At 48.6% G+C, this 19392-nt stretch overlaps 1 protein-coding gene across 1 annotated transcript in view; it reads left to right on the top strand.

The window, feature by feature from the left end:
- Window positions 1-19392, top strand: part of LIN54 (lin-54 DREAM MuvB core complex component) — a 157353-nt gene that overhangs the window by 30458 nt on the left and 107503 nt on the right. Inside the window, exon 3 of the mRNA XM_063919931.1 lies at window positions 16407-16530. Within this exon, the coding sequence (XP_063776001.1) occupies window positions 16407-16530 (124 nt within the window). The remainder of the gene's footprint in view (window positions 1-16406; window positions 16531-19392) is intronic.

Genomic DNA, 19392 nt, shown 5'->3' with positions numbered 1-19392 from the left:
ATCCGCCGTACGACCAATGGAATCGTTTTTTCAGGCTGCGAAACCTCAGCCGGAGCGTATCTGAACGGGCCTATATGGGTACTACGCCAACCCCCGGGGCTGCGCTCTACACAAAACTTTGCGGACCTTTTAGGCCGCGGTATTCAGAGCTTCGCGTGACTTTGTCCGCGGTTTTCTGACTTCACTGACCTCTTGGTCTGCTGATATACTAATTGCTCCTTTATACCTTAATCAAGGTTAACGTGAGAAAGCCACTCTCACACCACCAAGTGTCCACTCACCTGATGTGGTCTCCTACGGGATCCCGAATTCCCTGGGTCCACAAAACCTTTATTGTTTGCACACTCACGTTCGTTCACTCATATACACTTTGGTTTTTCTGTACAGAAAATGAACTTTCATTCAGATAAACAGAGTAATTCCAGAGGTGATACAGTAAGGGAAGGTTCTTTTAAACTAAATAATGGAAACTGAACAAATTTGTGCTATTATCGCGTGGCTACCGTATCGCCTAAACTGAAACCATGCTAGTGTGCGATTTGTTTTTAGTGGGCGTACCTGTACGCACGTTGCGTAAACACGCCACGTGTGTAGGCCTTTACGTTGCGTACGCAGTCCCGAACGCTGTCCGAGACACGTGTACAAAGGCCGTACGTCCGCAGTACTACAAATCCCACACTTCTATAAATGTAAGCGATATTTAACTATAATCACTTACTTAACACACACACACACACACAGTTTCTACTGTATAAACCTTTACAACTAGGCCAGGTTGCGTGTGCGTCTTACACTTACTCCCTTAAATATTAACTCTATATGTTAACTAAATAGCAACAAATTTTCCAGTACAGGTCAAAATAAATCTAGTAATCAGTAATTATGGCAATAGTGTGAGCAGATATGCAAAGTACAAAATACAGATGTATGTGTGTGTTGCGTGCGCATTTGGCGCCAAAACAAAAATTTACAGATTTTAAAAAGAAAAATAGCTTTTGCGTTCTTACCTTACGGATCCCTCCAGCATCCCTTCAAACGATGCAGGGCAGACGCTTATCTAATCAGCACTTATTGTATCCCCCGACCAAGAGAAGGTTTACAGGGGATACCCTTCCGCCCTTTGCTGATAGATAAAGTCTGCGAAAACTCTGCTAGGCTGCGGGTATGAGAAGGAACCGGACGAGCTCCCAATTGATAATGCCGATATTATCTTAGACCGCAAAGCTATACCTCTAAATACACTATTACCGTGGAGCCGCTATGGCCGCTAGACTGAATGCACGTGCTACGCACTTTGCACGCTATTTGCGTACAGAGTCCTGCACGTGGTACGCACTTGGCGTCCACACGCCGCGCTGAGTGTACGGAGTACGCTCAACGTGCGCACACACAATGGATCACCTTTAAACCTTGTTAAATGATACAATGTAATGATATGCTTTACACTTTAAACCCTTAACAGCAAAGTACTGTAATGATGTAATACCTTTAAACCTTAAGTAGCGCTGGCGATACAAAGTACCCGCAGTGCGTACACCTTATCAATGCTTATACACCTTATACAGATAAAGCTACTTTAAAGCCCATGCAGGAAAGTGAAAACACAACACTGATTTGTAGTTGCAACCACAGGGTTCTAAGGCCTCAGTGGATTAATTCCAAAAAGGTAAAACAATACAAATCATACACTACAGGCTAACAAGTAAATCTCAACAGAATAATGGCTACAGAGAATGTACATACGTGAGAATGTTTGCAAGCGCAACCCGGCCGATCCTCCGCTGGTCATACAGATAGCGTTCAGAGTCTTCTGACCGGCCAGGCAACAATGGTCTCTTTATACACAACATGCATACACAATACAATGGTCACTGTATTCTCTTTGTCCATTGGACACAGGGATTTGTCTCTACATTACAGAAAAGGTCATAGGTGGGTTTGAATAGGTGGGCGATGTCTTTCCCCAACTGTTCTTGTGGGTGGTATCCTCTGGATTCCCGCCGCATACATAAAATACAGTAAATACAGTTAATGTTCATATTCTACTTTTGTACATAACTATACGCAGGAATATGCTATCTTTCTCTAACTAACACCGGAATGTTACCCTCAAAATACCCTACAGCTGGATACTAGACATCACCTTCCAACCGTTATCTGACCCTTCCTATCATGTAAAGGCGAATCTCTCTGTCCAGGAACTGTTTAAACTAGTAATACTCGCTGACATGATCTAGGGGAACTATATCTAAAATGTACACTATTTGGGTTAAATATGTAATGTTTTAATAACCCTCTGTGTTCACAAACTCTACCGTAAATGCGCATACCATGCGCTAAGGCGCATGGCCGTTACAAGCTCCGTTACGCAAATTGCGGATATGCGCACGCACGGCAGACTGAGTGCTCGCGCAGCGGGCATGTGCATGGGGTTAGTACGTTAGGCATGCATTACAATATTTTTCGACTTTGACAGTGGGTATAGAGTGTTATGAGAGCTGTGGGGGGTGTATAATAGGCACTGTGTGGTATAGGGGTATGCATATGATGGTCACTATGGGGGTGTGTATACTGGGCATTGTGTGGGTTTAGAGTGTTTTATGAGCTCTGGGGGGTGTATAATGAGCACTGTGTGTGAATGTGGTGTGTGTATGATGGGCACTGTGGGGGTGTGAATACTGAGCACTGTGGGTATAGGGGTGTTTATAATGGGCACTGTGTGGGTATGTGGGGTAGAATGGGTGCAGTAGAGGTGGAAGGGGGTAGGATAGGTGCAGTACTGGTAGCATGATGGGAGCAGTAGGCAGGATGGGTGCAGTAGTGATGGGGGGCAGGATAGGTGCAGTAGTGGTAGGGGTTAGGATAGGTGCAGTAGTGGTAGCAGGGGGTAGGATAGGTGCAGTAGTGGTAGCAGGGGGTAGGATAGGTGCAGTAGTGGTAGGGGGTAGGATGGGTGCAGTAGTGGTGGTAGCAGGGGGCAGGGTGGGTGCAGTAGTGGTGGTAGCAGGATGGGTGCAGTAGTGGTAGGGGGTAGGATAGGTGCAGTAGTGGTAGCAGGGGGGTAAGATAGGTGCAGCAGTGGTAGGGGGCAGGATGGGTGCAATAGTGGTGGTAGCAGGGGGCAGGATGGGTGCAGTAGTGGTGGTACCAGGGGGTAGAATGGGTGCAGTAGTGGTAGGGGGTAGGATAGGTGCAGTAGTGGTAGCAGGGGATAAGATAGGTGCAGTAGTGGTAGCAGGGGGTAGGATAGGTGCAGTAGTGGTAGGGGGCAGGATAGGTGCAGTAGTGGTAGGGGGCAGGATAGGTGCAGTAGTGGTAGCAGGGGGTAGGATAGGTGCAGTAGTAGCAGGGGGTAGGATAGGTGCAGTAGTGGTAGCAGGGGGTAGGATAGGTGCAGTAGTGGTAGCAGGGGGTAGGATAGGTGCAGTAGTGGTAGCAGGGGGTAGGATAGGTGCATTAGTGGTAGCAGGGGGTAGGATAGGTGCATTAGTGGTAGCAGGGGGTAAGATAGGTGCTGCAGTGGTAGGGGGCAGGATGGGTGCAGTAGTGGTGGTGGCAGGGGGCAGGATGGGTGCAGTAGTGGTAGGGGGTAGGATAGGTGCAGTAGTGGTAGCAGGGGGTATGATAGGTGCAGTAGTGGTAGCAGGGGGGTATGATAGGTGCAGCAGTGGTAGGTGGCAGGATGGGTTCAGTAGTAGTTGTAGCAGGGGGCAGGATGGGTGCAGTAGTAGTGGTACCAGGGGGTAGGATGGGTGCAGTAGTGGTAGGGGGTTGGATAGGTGCAGTTGTGGTAGCAGGGGGGTAAGATAGGTGCAGCAGTGGTAGGGGGCAGGATGGGTGCAGTAGTGGTGGTAACAGGGGGCAGGATGGGTGCAGTAGTGGTGGTAGCAGGGGGCAGGATGGGTGCAGTAGTGGTGGTAGCAGGGGGCAGGATGGGTGCAGTAGTGGTAGGGGGTAGGATAGGTGCAGTAGTGGTAGCAGGGGGCAGGATAGGTGCAGTAGTGGTAGGGGGCAGGATGGGTGCAGTAGTGGTAGCAGGGGGTAGGATAGGTGCAGTAGTGGTAGGATAGGTGCAGTAGTGGTAGCAGGGGGTAGGATAGGTGCATTAGTGGTAGCAGGGGGGTAAGATAGGTGCAGCAGTGGTAGGGGGCAGGATGGGTGCAGTAGTGGTAGCAGGGGGTAAGAGGTGCAGCAGTGATAGGGGGCAGGATGGGTGCAGTAGTGGTGGTAGCAGGGGGCAGGATGGGTGCGGTAGGGGGTAGGATAGGTGCAGTAGTGGTGGTAGCAGGGGGCAGGATGGGTGCAGTAGTGGTGGTAGCAGGGGGCAGGATGGGTGCAGTAGTGGTGGTTGCAGGGGGCAGGATGGGTGCAGTAGTGGTAGCAGGGGGTAGGATAGGTGCAGTAGTGGTAGCAGGGGGTAAGATAGGTGCTGCAGTGGTAGGGGGCAGGATGGGTGCAGTAGTGGTGGTGGCAGGGGGCAGGATGGGTGCAGTAGTGGTGGTAGCAGGGGGCAGGATGGGTGCAGTAGTGGTAGGGGGTAGGATAGGTGCAGTAGTGGTAGCAGGGGGTAGGATAGGTGCAGTAGTGGTAGGGGGTAGGATAGGTGCAGTAGTGGTAGGGGGTAGGATAGGTGCAGTAGTGGTAGGGGGTAGGATAGGTGCAGTAGTGGTAGCAGGGGGTAAGATAGGAGCAGCAGTGGTAGGGGGCAGGATGGGTGCAGTAGTGGTGGTAGCAGGGGGCAGGATGGGTGCAGTAGTGGTAGGGTGTAGGATAGGTGCAGTAGTGGTAGCAGAGGGTAAGATAGGTGCAGTAGTGGTAGCAGGGGGCAGGATGTGTGCATTAGTAGTTGGGAGTGGAACGGACGCTGGGGGAATAAGATGCTGCGTAACAGGAAGCGAACCTAGTTTCCCGCCTGCACCCTCACAGGTATAATGTGCAGGTATTGGACATGTTATTAAATACACCATTCCCCCAGGTCGCATTATTTATCACTCGTGACAGCCGCCCGCATTTATGTGAAACTGTAGATTGATCACTCGCCAGTAACCGCCCGCCTGTCTGAACCATCAGATTGTCTCGTTGATCCCAGTCCCCACACTCTCTTCTTGAGCCCGCCCGCTGCGCTCTGACCTCTTGATACTTTGCGGTCGTGGTGCCCGACCGCACTGACATGTCCTGCTCAGCCCCAGCTCATGTTCTCTGCAGCAGACCCACCGGGCTGCCCGTGGTGAAGGCGCTCCTCTCCTCCTCGGCTCCCTCCTGCATCTTACATACCCTGTCATCGTGATGTCCCCGCCCGGTTGCCAGCTGCACATTCAATGGGTTGGAGGCAGGGTAGGGAGGAGGGACAGACGTCTCAGGTGGCGCTTGCATCGGGAGAAGCTGCCGGCGGCTATTGGCTGGTGAGGCAGGGCTTGGGGATTTCTATTGGATGTGAGGCGGCGGTCAGCAAAAAAACGCGCGTCCTGCGGGACCCGCTCACTTTTAAAATACGAGTCCCTCGCTGCCCGTAGCGCGTAAAAACGCGCCATAGCGCATATTTTGCGATCACTGGTAGTTGTGGGCCATGTAAGAGGGATGGCCGCTGGAAAGACATCATTTTCAGAAAGTAGGTATAAATTTGCAATTGATCTGATCTCTGTGTTGGAGCTGTTCTACTCTTGCAGATCTCTACTGCTCAGCGAGAGCACCGGGAAAGGTCTCAGTGTAGTTTTTAGGACACTGGAAGCTGAATTTTTTTCATGGAGGACCTCAAAGTCCATTGCTCATATTGTGCAATATAGTGTTCACTCTAGGATTTTTTTAGGGCAGGGTGCTAATCATTGAGGGCGGCACATTTTAATTTTGAAGGGCACATTTTTTTGAGCATAGCGAATGTTTATAGTTTTATTCATATATTTTCCCCTTAGTGTATCATATACCCCTACATACATATAAGACACCCACGTAACACCCAACATCTGTAATGAGAAAAATACTGTATATGTCCAGTCTTCTTGAAAGATTGGTTGTAGCATATACATACATAAGTAGATAATAAATGTCTCCTCCAGAGCTGAAGTGGTTATAATCATTATGTGAAATAAAACAGAAAAGTTAAGCAGAAGGTTAAAATATATAGGTACAAAATAAGTCTGTTCTAGGGAAATACTGTACATGCTTACTGCTTACCCTGCTCTTTCACTCTTTATCAGCAGCGATGCCATTTATACAGTCCACCCTCTGCCATCCATTTCACGAAGGATAGAAATTATGTTCCAGTTTCAGAAGTTGGCAAGGAGTAGAATACTACATTCTAACATGCACTCTGACTGTTGCATTTTGTATTTAAGGGGGCGATTTATGGTCCTGCAGGGTGCACTGAAAAAGGGCAGGGTGCTTTCTCTTACGTCCTAGAGGATGCTGTGGTCCAATTAGTACCATGGGGTATAGACAGGTCCACTAGGAGCCACGGGCACTTTTAAGAGTTTAATAGTGTGGGATGGCCCCTCCCTCCATGCCCCTCCTACCAGACTCCGTTTTGAAAATGTGCCCGGAGGAGCCGGTTACAGCTAGGGTCCGAGCTCCTAGGAGTTTTCTTAGTTTTATTTTTTAATTAAAATTTAGAGTTTGTTGTTTTACAGGAAAGCTGCTGGCAACAGCCTCCCTGCTTCGTGGGACTTGGGGGTGTAGGAACCAACTTCCTGAAGAGTTAATGGTTCTCTACTCCGCTGACAGGACACTGAGCTCTTGAGGGTGCTGATCAGAAGCCCACGAGGCGACCGCTCACTCCCGCAGCACGGCCGCCACCCCGTAACAGAGCCAGAAGAAAGTGTTTATCTTCTCCTAAGGAGTCTATTCCATGTACTCAGGATTGCAATATACTTTCTCAGCCTTCTGAATCCGAACCCCCACAGGTGGATTCTTTAAGGGGAATGATATCCCAAATTTCAACTAGGATGTCACATACTGAAAGGGAGACTCAGTTTTTGAGAGAATCTGTGGAGGGCTTGACGTATTCAGCACCTACTACTTCATCTAAAAACCCACCTCCATACCCGCAAAAACTTGTGCTTGCCCAGATAATGCAAGCTGATACTGACTCTGATACAGGGGGCGGTGATGGGGATATGCAGGAGGGGGGGAATGCATCCCTCGCTAAGGGGGTGCAATTAATGATTGAAGCAATTAGGGATGTTTTGCATATTTCTGAGAAGGTACCTGAGCAAGAAGGGGAATCTTATTTTACAGTAAATAAGAAATCCTCCCTTACCTTCCCTGCTTCTAAGGAGTTAAACTCCTTGTTTGAAAAATCCTGGGAAAACCCAGAGAAAAAATTCCAGATCCCTAAAAGAATTCTCGTTGCTTTCCCTTTCCCTTTCCCTGAAGAGGACAGAAAAAAGTGGGAAAGCCCACCTATAGTAGACATATCTAGGTTGTCTAAAAAGGTGGTTTTACCTGTCCCTGGTTCAACCGCCTTAAAGGAGCCGGCTGACCGCAAGATTGAGACTACACTCAAATCACTATACACTGCTACAGGCGTGGCTTTAAGGCCCACTAATGCTTGTGCGTGGATTTCTGAAGCCATAGTAAAGTGGTTAGGTACATTACTTGAGGAATTAGATACTATGGATAGGAGTGATATTGCCTTGGTTTTACGTCACATACAGGATTCTGCAGGTTTCGTGGTGGAGGCCATGAAGGATATTGGCCTGCTTAATGCAAGGGCTACTTCCATGTTAGTGTCGGCGCGCAGAGGACCCTCCAAAATGGACGGTTCGGTGAGGCCTATCTTGAACCTGAAGTCATTGAACCCCTACTTAAGGGTTTTCCAATTCAAGATGGAGTCTCTGAGAGCGGTGATCTCCGGTCTGGAAGAGGGGGAATTCCTGGTATCCCTGGATATCAAGGATGCGTACCTTCACATTCCAATCTGGCCGCCTCACCAGGCTTAACTGCAGTTTGCGCTACAGGACTGTCACTATCCGTTCCAGACATTACCATTTGGCCTCTCCACAGCACCAAGGGTGTTCACCAAGGTAATGGCGGAGATGATGCTCCTTCTCCGCAAACGGAGTGAACATAATTCCATATCTGGACGATCTGCTGATAAAGGCATCTTCCAGGGAGAAGCTGTTGTTGAGTATTGCTCTCTCAACTCAACTACTCCGGGATCATGGGTGGATCCTGAACCTTCCAAAGTCACATTTGGAGCCGACAAGGAGACTGCACTTCCTAGGGATGATACTCGACACGGAAGTGCAGAGGGTGTTTCTGACAGTGGAGAAAGCGTTGGTGATCCAATCAGTGGTCCGGGATGTCCTGAAGCCAGCTTGGGTATCGGTTCATCAGTGCATTCGCCTTCTGGGAAACATGGTGGCCTCCTACAAGGCTCTACAGTACAGAAGATTCCATGCATGGTTCATCCAGCTGGATCTCCAGAACAAGTGGTCGGGATCACATCTTCACAGATACGCCTGTCGCCGAAAGCCAGGATTTCACTCCTATGGTGGCTGCAAACTTCTCACCTGCTCGAGGGCCGGGATTCAGAACTGGATTCTTCTAACCACAAATGCAAGCCTCAGAGGTTGGGGAGCAGTCACCAGGGGGGAAAACTTCCAAGGAAGGTGGTCCAGTCAGGAATCTGTCCTTCCAATAAACGTTCTGGAACTAAGGGCCATATACAACGGCCTTCTACAAGCGGCACATCTTCTGCAAGATTGTGCCATTCAGGTTCATTCGGACAACATCACAGCGGTGTCCTACATAAACAGGTAGGGCGGAACGAAGAGCAGAGCCGCAATGTCAGAGGTAACGAGAATCCTCCTCTGGGCGGAAAGGCACGCACTGGTGCTGTCGGCGGTCTTCATTCCGGGAGTGGACCACTGGGAAACAGACTTCCTCAGCAGACACGATCTCCATCCAGGAGAATGTCGCCTCCACCCGGAGGTATTCGCAGAGGTAACAAGCCGGTGGGGTGTACCTCACATAGACATGATCGCCTCTCGCCTCAACAAGAAGCTTCGGAGGTACTTTTCCAGGTCAAGAGACCCACAAGCAGTGGCGGTAGACGCACTGGTATCTCCATGGGTGTTCCAGTCAGTGTATGTGTTCCCTCCACTTCCACTCATCCCAAGGAGTCTCAGACTGATAAAAACAACAAGAGTTCAGGCAATCCTCATTGCTCCGGACTGACCAAGACAGGCTAGGTACGCGGATCTTCTGGAATTATTGCTGGAGGACCCGAGGCCTCTTCCTCTTTGCGAGGACCTTCTACAACAGGGGCCGTTCGCCTATCAAGACTTACTGCGGCTACATTTGACGGCATGGGGGTTGAACGTCAAATCTTAGCTCGGAATGGCATTCCGAACAAGGTCATTCCTACTCTGATCCAAGCTAGGAAGGGGGTAACGTCTAAGCATTCCCATCGGATTTGGAAGAAATACGTGTCTTGGTATTTCAACTAGGACGTTTTCTCCTCTTTTTGCAAGCAGGTGTGGATGTGGTACTATGCTTGGGATCCATTAAGGTCCAGATTTCGGCCTTGTCCATTTTCTTCCAGAAACAATTGTCTGCTCTTCCTGAGGTTCAGACATTCTTGAAAGGAGTTCTCCACATCCAACCACCCTTTGTGCCTCCTACGACACCTTGGGATCTTAGTGTGGTGCTGAAGTTCATGCAATCGGATTGGTTCGAACCTTTACAGGAGGTAGACTTAAAATTTCTTACTTGGAAGGCGGTCACTCTGTTGCTATTAGCATCTGCACGACTTGTGTCAGAATTTGGGGCATTGTTGCATAAGAGCCCCTACTTGATTTTCCCTGAGGATAGAGCTGAGCTCAGAACGCGTCAGCAGTTTCTTCCAAAGGTTGTATCGGCTTTTCATATTAACCAACCTATTGTGAGGCCAGTGGCTACTGACACCTGGATTACCTCAAAGTCCTTGGATGTTGTACAGGCTTTGAAAATGTATGTGAAACGAACTGCTCGTCACAGGAAGTTGGACGCACTCTTTGTCCTTTACGATCCCAACAAGATTGGGTGTCCTGCTTCTAAGCAGACCATTTCTCGCTGGATCAGACTTACTATCCAGTATGCTGCAGGATTGCCGATTCCAAAATTTGTTCAGGAAAATGCTTTGCAGCATTACTAAAAGGTCCCTATGAAGACAGAAGTGTGTGCAGTGCTACAAAGAAGAATGTGCTATCACCGGGGCAGTGGCCATCTCATGTAGCAACACATTTCCTCCCCCCCTGGAGCAACACCATTACAACCCCATAGAAACACACCCTCCTGCACTCACACGGTGTTCTCCATCTTGCTCCTACTGCTGTAGAGCCAGTAGTAGTGCCAATGGGATGCAGTTAATTTTCCGTCCGCCAGGATCCTTGCGGTCAGTATACAGACGCCAGAATCCTGACTGCTGACAATACCGACAGCAAGCAACCGGTCCACAGGGGCTATTCACACTTGTGCATGTCCACAACACTCATAGGGGAAGATTCAAATGTTTGAAAAGTCAGTTGGGAGTCTGTTTTTTTTTTTTCTATCTAATAGACAGGAAAAAACCCAACAGACTTTTCAAACATTTGAATCTTTCCCATAGAGTGAGAATAGAACCTGTGGCGAGCGTAGTGAGGCGCTGGACCCGTTGCCTGCATACTGACGGCCGGGATGCCGTTGTTGGTATACTGACAGCCGGTATCCCGACCGTCGGTAAATCATACTTGAGCCTGTGCCAATTTCCCACATGCAATGCTTAGGCTATTGAAGAATGTATAGTCCAGGGGTGGCCAACCAGTCAGAGGCAAAGAGCCAGAAAAGATCTGTAGTCAAGGGCAAGAGCCAGTATCATGCGCAAAAATTGGGGCGTGGCCTAGTTTTCACAAAGCTACACCCCATTTTGTGCTCACACCTTTCGTTATGATGTTTGTAGGAATATGACCTTGTCATAACTCCGTTTTTAGTCATGTTGTACAGTGCCAAATAAATATAATGTCCCAGTACAGTGCCACATACATATAAAAGTGTCAAAAAATGGGTGCCTCCACACTGCCAGAAACATATGTCCCCACAGTGCCACATACACACGTCCCCACAGTGCCACATACACACATGTCCCCACAGTGCCACATACACACATGTCCCTACAGTGCCACATACATACATGTCCCCACAGTGCCACATACACACATGTCCCCACAGTGCCACATACACATTCTCCCCCCCCCAGTGCCAGATATATATGTCCCCACACAGTGCCAGCTCTGCCCCCAGTGCCATATATACATGTCCCCACACAGTGCCAGCTCTACCCCCAGTGCCAGATATACATGTCCCCACACAGTGCCAGCTCTGCCCCCAGTGCCAGATATACATGTCCCCACACAGTGCCAGCTCTGCCCCCAGTGCCAGATATACATGACCGACCCCCTTCCCCCGTGCTGCTCACCGCGCTGCTGCTGTCTCTGAGGGGAGGAGAGCGCAGCGTGCGCGTCTCCTGCCCCTCACTCTCCGGCGGCTGTCTCTCTTCAATTAGGCGCCGGTCCGTGAGCCAATCAAAGCTCGCAGTCCGGCAGCCTTAGCTGCTGATCCGCGAGCTCTGATTGGCTCACGGACCGCCGCCGGAGAGTGAGGGGCAGGAGAGGCGCACGCTGCGCACTCCTCCCCTCACAGAGTGACAGCAGCAGCGCAGTGAGCACGGGGGAAGGGGGGGGCCAGGGCAGCGGTGGCCAGTACCCGGCTGAGCCGCATGCGGCGGATGAAAGAGCCGCGGTTTGGCCACCCCTGGTATAGTCTATACTTAATATCCCTGTGAAATTAGATACAGAAAGATGCTTTTTTTTCTTTTGGTCAGATATGTAAATAAATGTGTGTTAGTGTGCTTTACATGCATGGCTCCGATTTATGGGAATGAAAATAAATGATAAAAAAAATTCTCTACAATGCAAGTAAATAAGGAATCCTTTTGCTTTTTTATATTATTTTTATTTTTAAACTGAAAACCATTGCTAAATTGGTCATCTGAGCATTTTCAAATAAGCATTTCTCCGGCAGGGTCCACAGGTTATCCACAGGATAACAATGGGGAAATGATGAAGCGACAGCGGATTTGCACCAATCTGTCAAAGCTTTTCCGGCCTCCCAGCATGCAACGGGCCCGTCCGTATATCCCCGCCTCCTTGCTCAGGCAAATCAGTTTTTTGTTTGGTGCGGCAGGAGCCGGACCATGGTCAGAGGGCTCATAAACTGGGCAAAATCGTCTCAACGGATGACTCACTTGGGGGCTGTACTGGATTCAGGTCTTCAGAGAGTAAGTTTACCTCCGAACAAGATATCCAAGGTCCAATCAAGGATTCAGGACTTGCTACACAATCAAAAGGTATCCATTCATTCAGCAATGCGGGGGATGGGTTTGATGGTATCAATGTTAGCACATAGTGTCATAGCACTGAAACAGCCCTGGTGTGTGTGTTAAATGATCTTCTGATGGCAAAAGACAGAGGTGACTGTTCAATATTAATCCTTCTGGATCTCTCGGCAGCATTTGATACCGTGGACCACGGGCTTCTGATTGAGCGACTGATACACTTCTGTGGTCTGGATGGCACAGTCCTAAACTGGTTCAAATCATTTCTCACAGGCAGGTCACAGAGAGTATCATCTGGATTATACTCATCACCACCAGTGCCATTGCCATGTGGTGTCCCACAAGGTTCTATACTATCCCCCATGCTTTTTGCAGTATACATGCTCCCATTGGGCGAAATAATCAGGCGCCATGGCCTGGTCTACCACTGCTATGCAGATGATACACAACTGTACTTGTCCTTTGCTCCGGGCACTGATAACCCAGTAGCAACCCTGAATGGCTGTCTAGCTGAACTACAGGAGTGGATGAGCGCCAGTTGGCTGCGACTGAACCCGGATAAAACAGAGGTCCTTATAATACGACCGCAACATCAAAGGACAAGACTGCAGCATAGCCAACCAACTGGACTTACACTCGGGGATTCAGAATTACAGACCAGTGATCATGTGCGGAATCTTGGCGTTGTCCTGGATGATGGCTTGACACTTAAACATCAGATATCAGCCACAATCAAATCCTCATTCTTTCACCTGAGGAACATAGCCAGAATCAAGCACCTAATTCCCTCAGATGATATGCCAAAAGTCATACATGCATTTGTATCATCTCGATTAGACTACTGTAATGCCCTCTACCTTGGTCTACCAGCAAAAGAATTGCAACGCTTACAGCTGGTGCAAAACACAGCTGCCAGGCTGTTAACCAAACAGCCCCGTTCCAGCCACATAACACCCATCCTCTACTCCCTTCACTGGCTGCCTGTAAGATGGCGAATCCTCTTCAAGATTGGCTTACTGAGTTTCAAAGCATTACATGACCAAGGCCCAAGGTACCTGAAACAGCTTCTGATCCCATACTGCCCCACTCGATTACTGCGATCTGTAGATGAAGGACTTTTAGCAGTACCTAGAATCTACCGTAATTCATCTGGGGGTCGAGCTTTTAGTCATGCGGCTCCGACTCTATGGAACTCACTTCCCAGCACAGTGCGAGAGGCCCCAACTATAGAATCCTTCAAAAGTAGACTCAAGACTTTCCTGTTTACTCAAGCATTTCCATAGTGTCTCTTTTAGTATCTTCATGCTTCTGTATTTTATGAAAAATGTACTTCATTATTTTTCTGTACTATATTATGCTGTGTATCTGTTAAGCGCCTTGAGTCCTATTGGAGAAAGAGCGCTATATAAATAAAATTATTATTATAATTATTATAATGTTCGACATGGTGGAGTATGCACAATTCCACTCGAGGTCTCTGCAGCGTCTGATTCTTGCCAAATGGAATGGGTTGCTTCAGACGATAAAAACACAGACCATGTCTCTTATGATAGAAGTAAGAAGGTCATTAGCCTGGTGGCTACAGACATTCCATATGGACAAGGGGAGACCCCTTTGGATATCAGATTTGGAAATTCTGACGACAGATGCCAGTCTCCAGGACTGGGGAGCAGTGTCAGGAAGGTGTTGTTTTCAGGGGCAATGGACCAAGGAAAAAAGTTGGCTGTCATTAAACATATTGGAACTTCTGGCCGTATACATGGCACTGATTCAGGAAAAGGATATTCTTCAGGGAAAACCTGTCCAGATCCGCTCGGACAATGCGACGGCAGTGGTGTACCTCAACCATCAGGGAGGAACTCGCAGACGAAAAGCAATGAAGGAGGTAAGTCACACACTAAAGTGGGCAGAGCTTCATCATCCAGCCTTGTCCGCAGTGTTCGTTCTGGGTGTCCTAAACTGGGAAGCGGACTTTCTCAGTCGACACGCCATTCAGGCAAGCAAATGGTCTCTACACCCGGAGGTCTTCCAGACTCTAGTAGACAAGTGGGGGTTGCCAGAGAGAGATCTCATGGCGTCCCATCTGAACAACAAAGTTCTCGCATACGGGGCAATCACCCTATTACCCATGGTGGTGAGAAAGATAAAGCAAAGGAAAGGTGCCGTGATACTAATAGTTCCAGCTTAGCCCAGAAGACATTGGTACATAGATCTGCAGAGGATGTCGATGGATGTTCCACTTCTGCTCCCTCAACGTCCAGATCTTCTGATGCAGGGTCCTTGTTATCACAGACATCTGGATCGACTGTCTTTGACGGCGTGGTTCTTGAAACCTCTATCCTGAAGTCAAGAGGATTCTCGCAACAGGTAATTCAAACTATGCTCAGAACAAGGAAACCTTCCTTAGCTCGCATTTATCACAGAATATGGCATGCCTATATTCATTGGTGCAGTGAACGGAAAATGGACCCTAAGGCTTTCAGAGTTTCCAGGGTCTTAGCATTCCTTCAGGCAGGAATGGATAAAGGTTTGAAGGTGGCTTCCTTGAGAGTGCAACTGTCGGCATTGACTGTATGGTTCCAAAAGAAAATTGCCAATTTACAGGATGTGCGTACTTTTTTCCAGGAAATGCTGCGCATTCAACCTCCTTTTGTTCCTCCTACAGTGCCTTGGGACTTAAGTCTAGTCCTGAAAGCCCTTCAAGTTGCCCCGTTTGAACCTCTTAATCAAGTGGATCTTAAATGGTTGACAGCTAAAGTTCTCTTTGTCGTCAGCTTGAAGAGTATCAGATTTAGGGGCATTATCGTGTCGTTCCCCATTTCTGATTTTTTTATCCAGAAAAAGCAGTTCTCAGAACTAGATCTGGGTATCTTCCGAAGGTGGTGTCTAAATTCCACCTTAAAGAAGTAATTGTAGTCCCGGCTTTCCAGGTACCGGGCCTTTCTGCGGGAGATGCATCGCTGGGCGTGGTCCATGCATTAAGGATCTACGTGGATCGTACCAGTGCCATCAGAAAGACAGATTCTCTCTCCATTCTCTATGGATTTCACAAGAGAGGATGGCCTGCTGATAAGCAGACACTGGCAAGATGGCTTTGGATGACTATTTCAGAAGCATATTCTCAGGCTGATCTCCCTGTTCCGGCTATTGTCTCTGCTCACTCTACTCATAAGGTAGGTCCATCATGGGCAGCACAACATGGTGCTTCAGTAGAACAGATATGTAAGGCAGCCACATGGTCTTCCCATTAACACATTCATTAGACATTATGCCTTGGATACCTTTGCCTCTAATGGCGCTGAATTCGGGCGAAGTATTCTCCTGTCTAATCAGGAGCGTCCCCACCACTAAATTACTTTGGGAATTCCCATTGTTATCCTGTGGATAACCTGTGGACCCTGCCGGAGAAATATACGTTCTGGTAAGAACTTACCGTTGATAAGTGTTTCTCCTAAGTCCACAGGATCCACAGGGATCCCACCCTGACGCACCTGATTTGAGGATCCTTTTACTCACCAACCTCTTCCTTCTTGTACGGAACGGTGTGAATGTGTGTTCTTATCGCCTGATTAGGGATTTCTATGATGCTCCTGCCTTGTGCTTTGGAGTACAACTGATTTGCCTGAGCAAGGAGGCGGGGATATATGGACTGGCCCGTTGCATGCTGGGAGGCTGGAAATGCTTCGATAGATTGGTGCAAATCCGCTGCCGCTTCATCATATCCCTGTTGTTATCCTGTGGATCCTGTGGACTTAGGAGAAATACCGTTATCAATGGTAAGTTCTTACCATAACGTATATTTCGTCTCCTACTTGATTTGGATGGGTGGTCTTCTGTTTGCCGGAGGCTGGGCTCCCGACGACCAGCATACCGGCGCCGGAATCCCGACCCCTACTACACCCGATTTGGACGCCAGTGTACTTTCATACGTGGATGTTTGGCGCTTGTATACAGATATAAGTTGTTGACTAGTTTATCTGCATATTATTAGTATTTATTTTATATACAGAAAGCACAGCAGATTCTTTATTTCACATGTTTGTTCTTGACTTTACAGATTGCAAAGAAAGTTCCTGCATCTTCATCTGGTGCTGTTATTACCAAGCTGATAATTGCAAAGCCATTGAACAGCAAGCCTCTTGGCTCTGGACAGACAACCCAAGTGTCTTCTGTGTTTGCAGGTAACCATACAACTAATATATCTGGAGTACTGTAGGTAACCATACAACTAATATATCTGAATACAGCTAATATAATTTGAAGAGACAGCTAATATATCGGGGACAGGCAACCATACAACTAATAACTAACTAATAAATCTGGACCGGGTAGCCATACAGCTGATATATCTGGACCGGGTGTGGATCATTAGATCGACAATATTTAGGTCGACCACTGTAGGTCGACAGGGCTGGAAAGTCGACATGTTCTAGGTCGACAGGTCAAAAGGTCGACATGAGTTTTTCATGTTTTTTTGGTGACGTTTTCTCCGTACAGTGACCGGGAAGCCCAACTAGTGCACCGCGTTAGCTCGCCATGCTTTGGATAAGGTTACTATTCGCAATCGTAGTCCGCGTGGATCGTTAAGTATGAAAAAGTAAAAAAAAAAGTGAAAAACTCATGTCGACCTTTTGACCTGTCGACATAGAACATGTCGCCCTAGAAACCCTGTTGACCTTGAAAACATGTCGACCCTGTGACTGTCAACCTATATTGGTCGACCTAAACATTGTCGACCTAGACACTGTCGATCTCCAGACCGGATCCCATCTGGACCGGGCAGCCATACAGCTGATATATCTGGACCGGGCAGCCATACAGCTGATATATCTGGACCGGGCAGCCATACAGCTGATATATCTGGACCGGGCAGCCATACAGCTGATATATCTGGACCGGGCAGCCATACAGCTGATATATCTGGACCGGGCAGCCATACAGCTGATATATCTGGACGGGGCAGCCATACAGCTGATATATCTGGACCGGGCAGCCATACAGCTGATATATCTGGACCGGGCAGCCATACAGCTGATATATCTGGACCGGGCAGCCATACAGCTGATATATCTGGATCGGGCAGCCATACAGCTGATATATCTGGACCGGGCAGCCATACAGCTGATATATCTGGACCGGGCAGCCATACAGCTGATATATCTAAACCGGGCAGCCATACAGCTAATATATATGGACTATTTTGTAGAATCTGTTTCTCTTACGTCCTACAGGATGCTGGGGACTTCGTAAGGACCATGCGGTATAGACGGGCTCCGCAGGAGACATGGGACTATAAAGAAACTTTAGAATGGGTGTGCACTGGCTCCTCCCTCTATGCCTCTCCTCCAGACCTCAGTTAGATCCTGTGCCCAGAGGAGACTGGGTGCACTGCAGGGGAGCTCTCCTGAGTTTCTCTGAAAAAGACTTTTTGTTAGGTTTTTTTATTTTCAGGGAGCACTGCTGGCAACAGGCTCCCTGCATCGTGGGACTGAGGGGAGAGAAGCAGACCTACTTAAATGATAGGCTCTGCTTCTTAGGCTACTGGACACCATTAGCTCCAGAGGGTCGGTACGCAGGTCTCACCCTCGCCGTTCGTCTCGGAGCCGCGCCGCCGTCCTCCTCACAGAGCCGGAAGATAGAAGCCGGGTGAGTATTAAGAAGAAAAGAAGACTTCAAAGGCGGCAGAAGACTTCAGATCTTCACTGAGGTAACGCGCAGCGGTAACGCTGCGCGCCATTGCTCCCACACATACACATACAGCGGGCACTGTAAGGGTGCAGGGCGCAGGGGGGGGGGGGCGCCCTGGGCAGCAATATAAGCCTCAAGGGACACTGGTATTTAGAGTAGATACTGCGGAGGCAGTATATTAATAAACCCCGGCCAGTATAAATAATTTGAGCGGGACCAAAGCCCGCCGCGGAGGGGGCGGAGCTTGATCCTCCAGCACTAACCGGCGCCATTTTCTCCACAGCACACTGCAGAGAAGCTGGCTCCCCGAACTCTCCCCTGCTGAACACGGTTACAGAGGGCAAAGAAGGGGGGGGGGGGGCACATTTAATTGGCGCAGTGAGTGTGTGTATATATATTTATATAAAAGCGCTGTACTGGCTGGGATTTTATTCCAGTGTCAGGTGGCGCTGGGTGTGTGCTGGCATACTCTCTCTCTGTCTCTCCAAAGGGCCTTATTGGGGGACTGTCTCCATATAGATATATCCCTGAGTGTTTGGGGGTGTCGGTACGTGTGTGTCGGCATATCTGAAGCGGAAGGCTCATCTAAGGAGGTGGTGGAGCAGATTATTGTGGTGTCTCCGTCGGCAACGTCGACACCTGATTGGTTGGATATGTGGAATGTTTTAAATGCAAATGTGGCTTTATTACATAAGAGATTGGACAAAGCAGAGTCCAGGGATAAAACAGGGAGTCAATCCATGGCTTTGACTATGTCACAGGGCCCTTCAGGGTCTCAGAAACGTCCCCTGTCCCAGGTAGCAGACACTGATACCGACACGGATTCTGACTCCAATGTCGACTACGATGATGCTAGGTTACACCCAAGGGTGGCTAAAAGTATTCATTATATGATTATGGCAATAAAAGATGTTTTGCATATCACAGATGACCCCTCTGTCCCTGACACGAGGGTATGCATGTTTAAGGAAAAGAAACCTGAGGTAACCTTTCTCCCATCTCATGAGCTGAACGCGTTATTTGAAAAAGCTTGGGAAACTCCAGACAAAAAACTGCAGATTCCCAAGAAGATTCTTATGGCGTATCCTTTCCCTGCATAGGACAGGGTACGGTGGGAATCATCGCCCAGTGTGGACAAGGCTTTAACGCGCTTGTCCAAGAAGGTGGCGCTACCGTCTCCAGACACGGCAGCCCTCAAGGATCCTGTTGATCGCAGACAGGAAACTACTTTAAAATCAACTTATACACATACGGGTGCTTTGCTCAGACCGGCAATAGCGTCGGCTTGGGTTTGTAGCGCTGTAGCAGCTTGGACAGATACCTTGTCAGCTGACATTGATACCCTAGATAGGGAT

Source organism: Pseudophryne corroboree, chromosome 1 (assembly GCF_028390025.1).
Source record: "Pseudophryne corroboree isolate aPseCor3 chromosome 1, aPseCor3.hap2, whole genome shotgun sequence".
In the NCBI taxonomy this organism is placed as follows: Eukaryota; Metazoa; Chordata; class Amphibia; order Anura; family Myobatrachidae; genus Pseudophryne; species Pseudophryne corroboree.
This window is presented reverse-complemented; position numbering and strand designations above follow the sequence as displayed.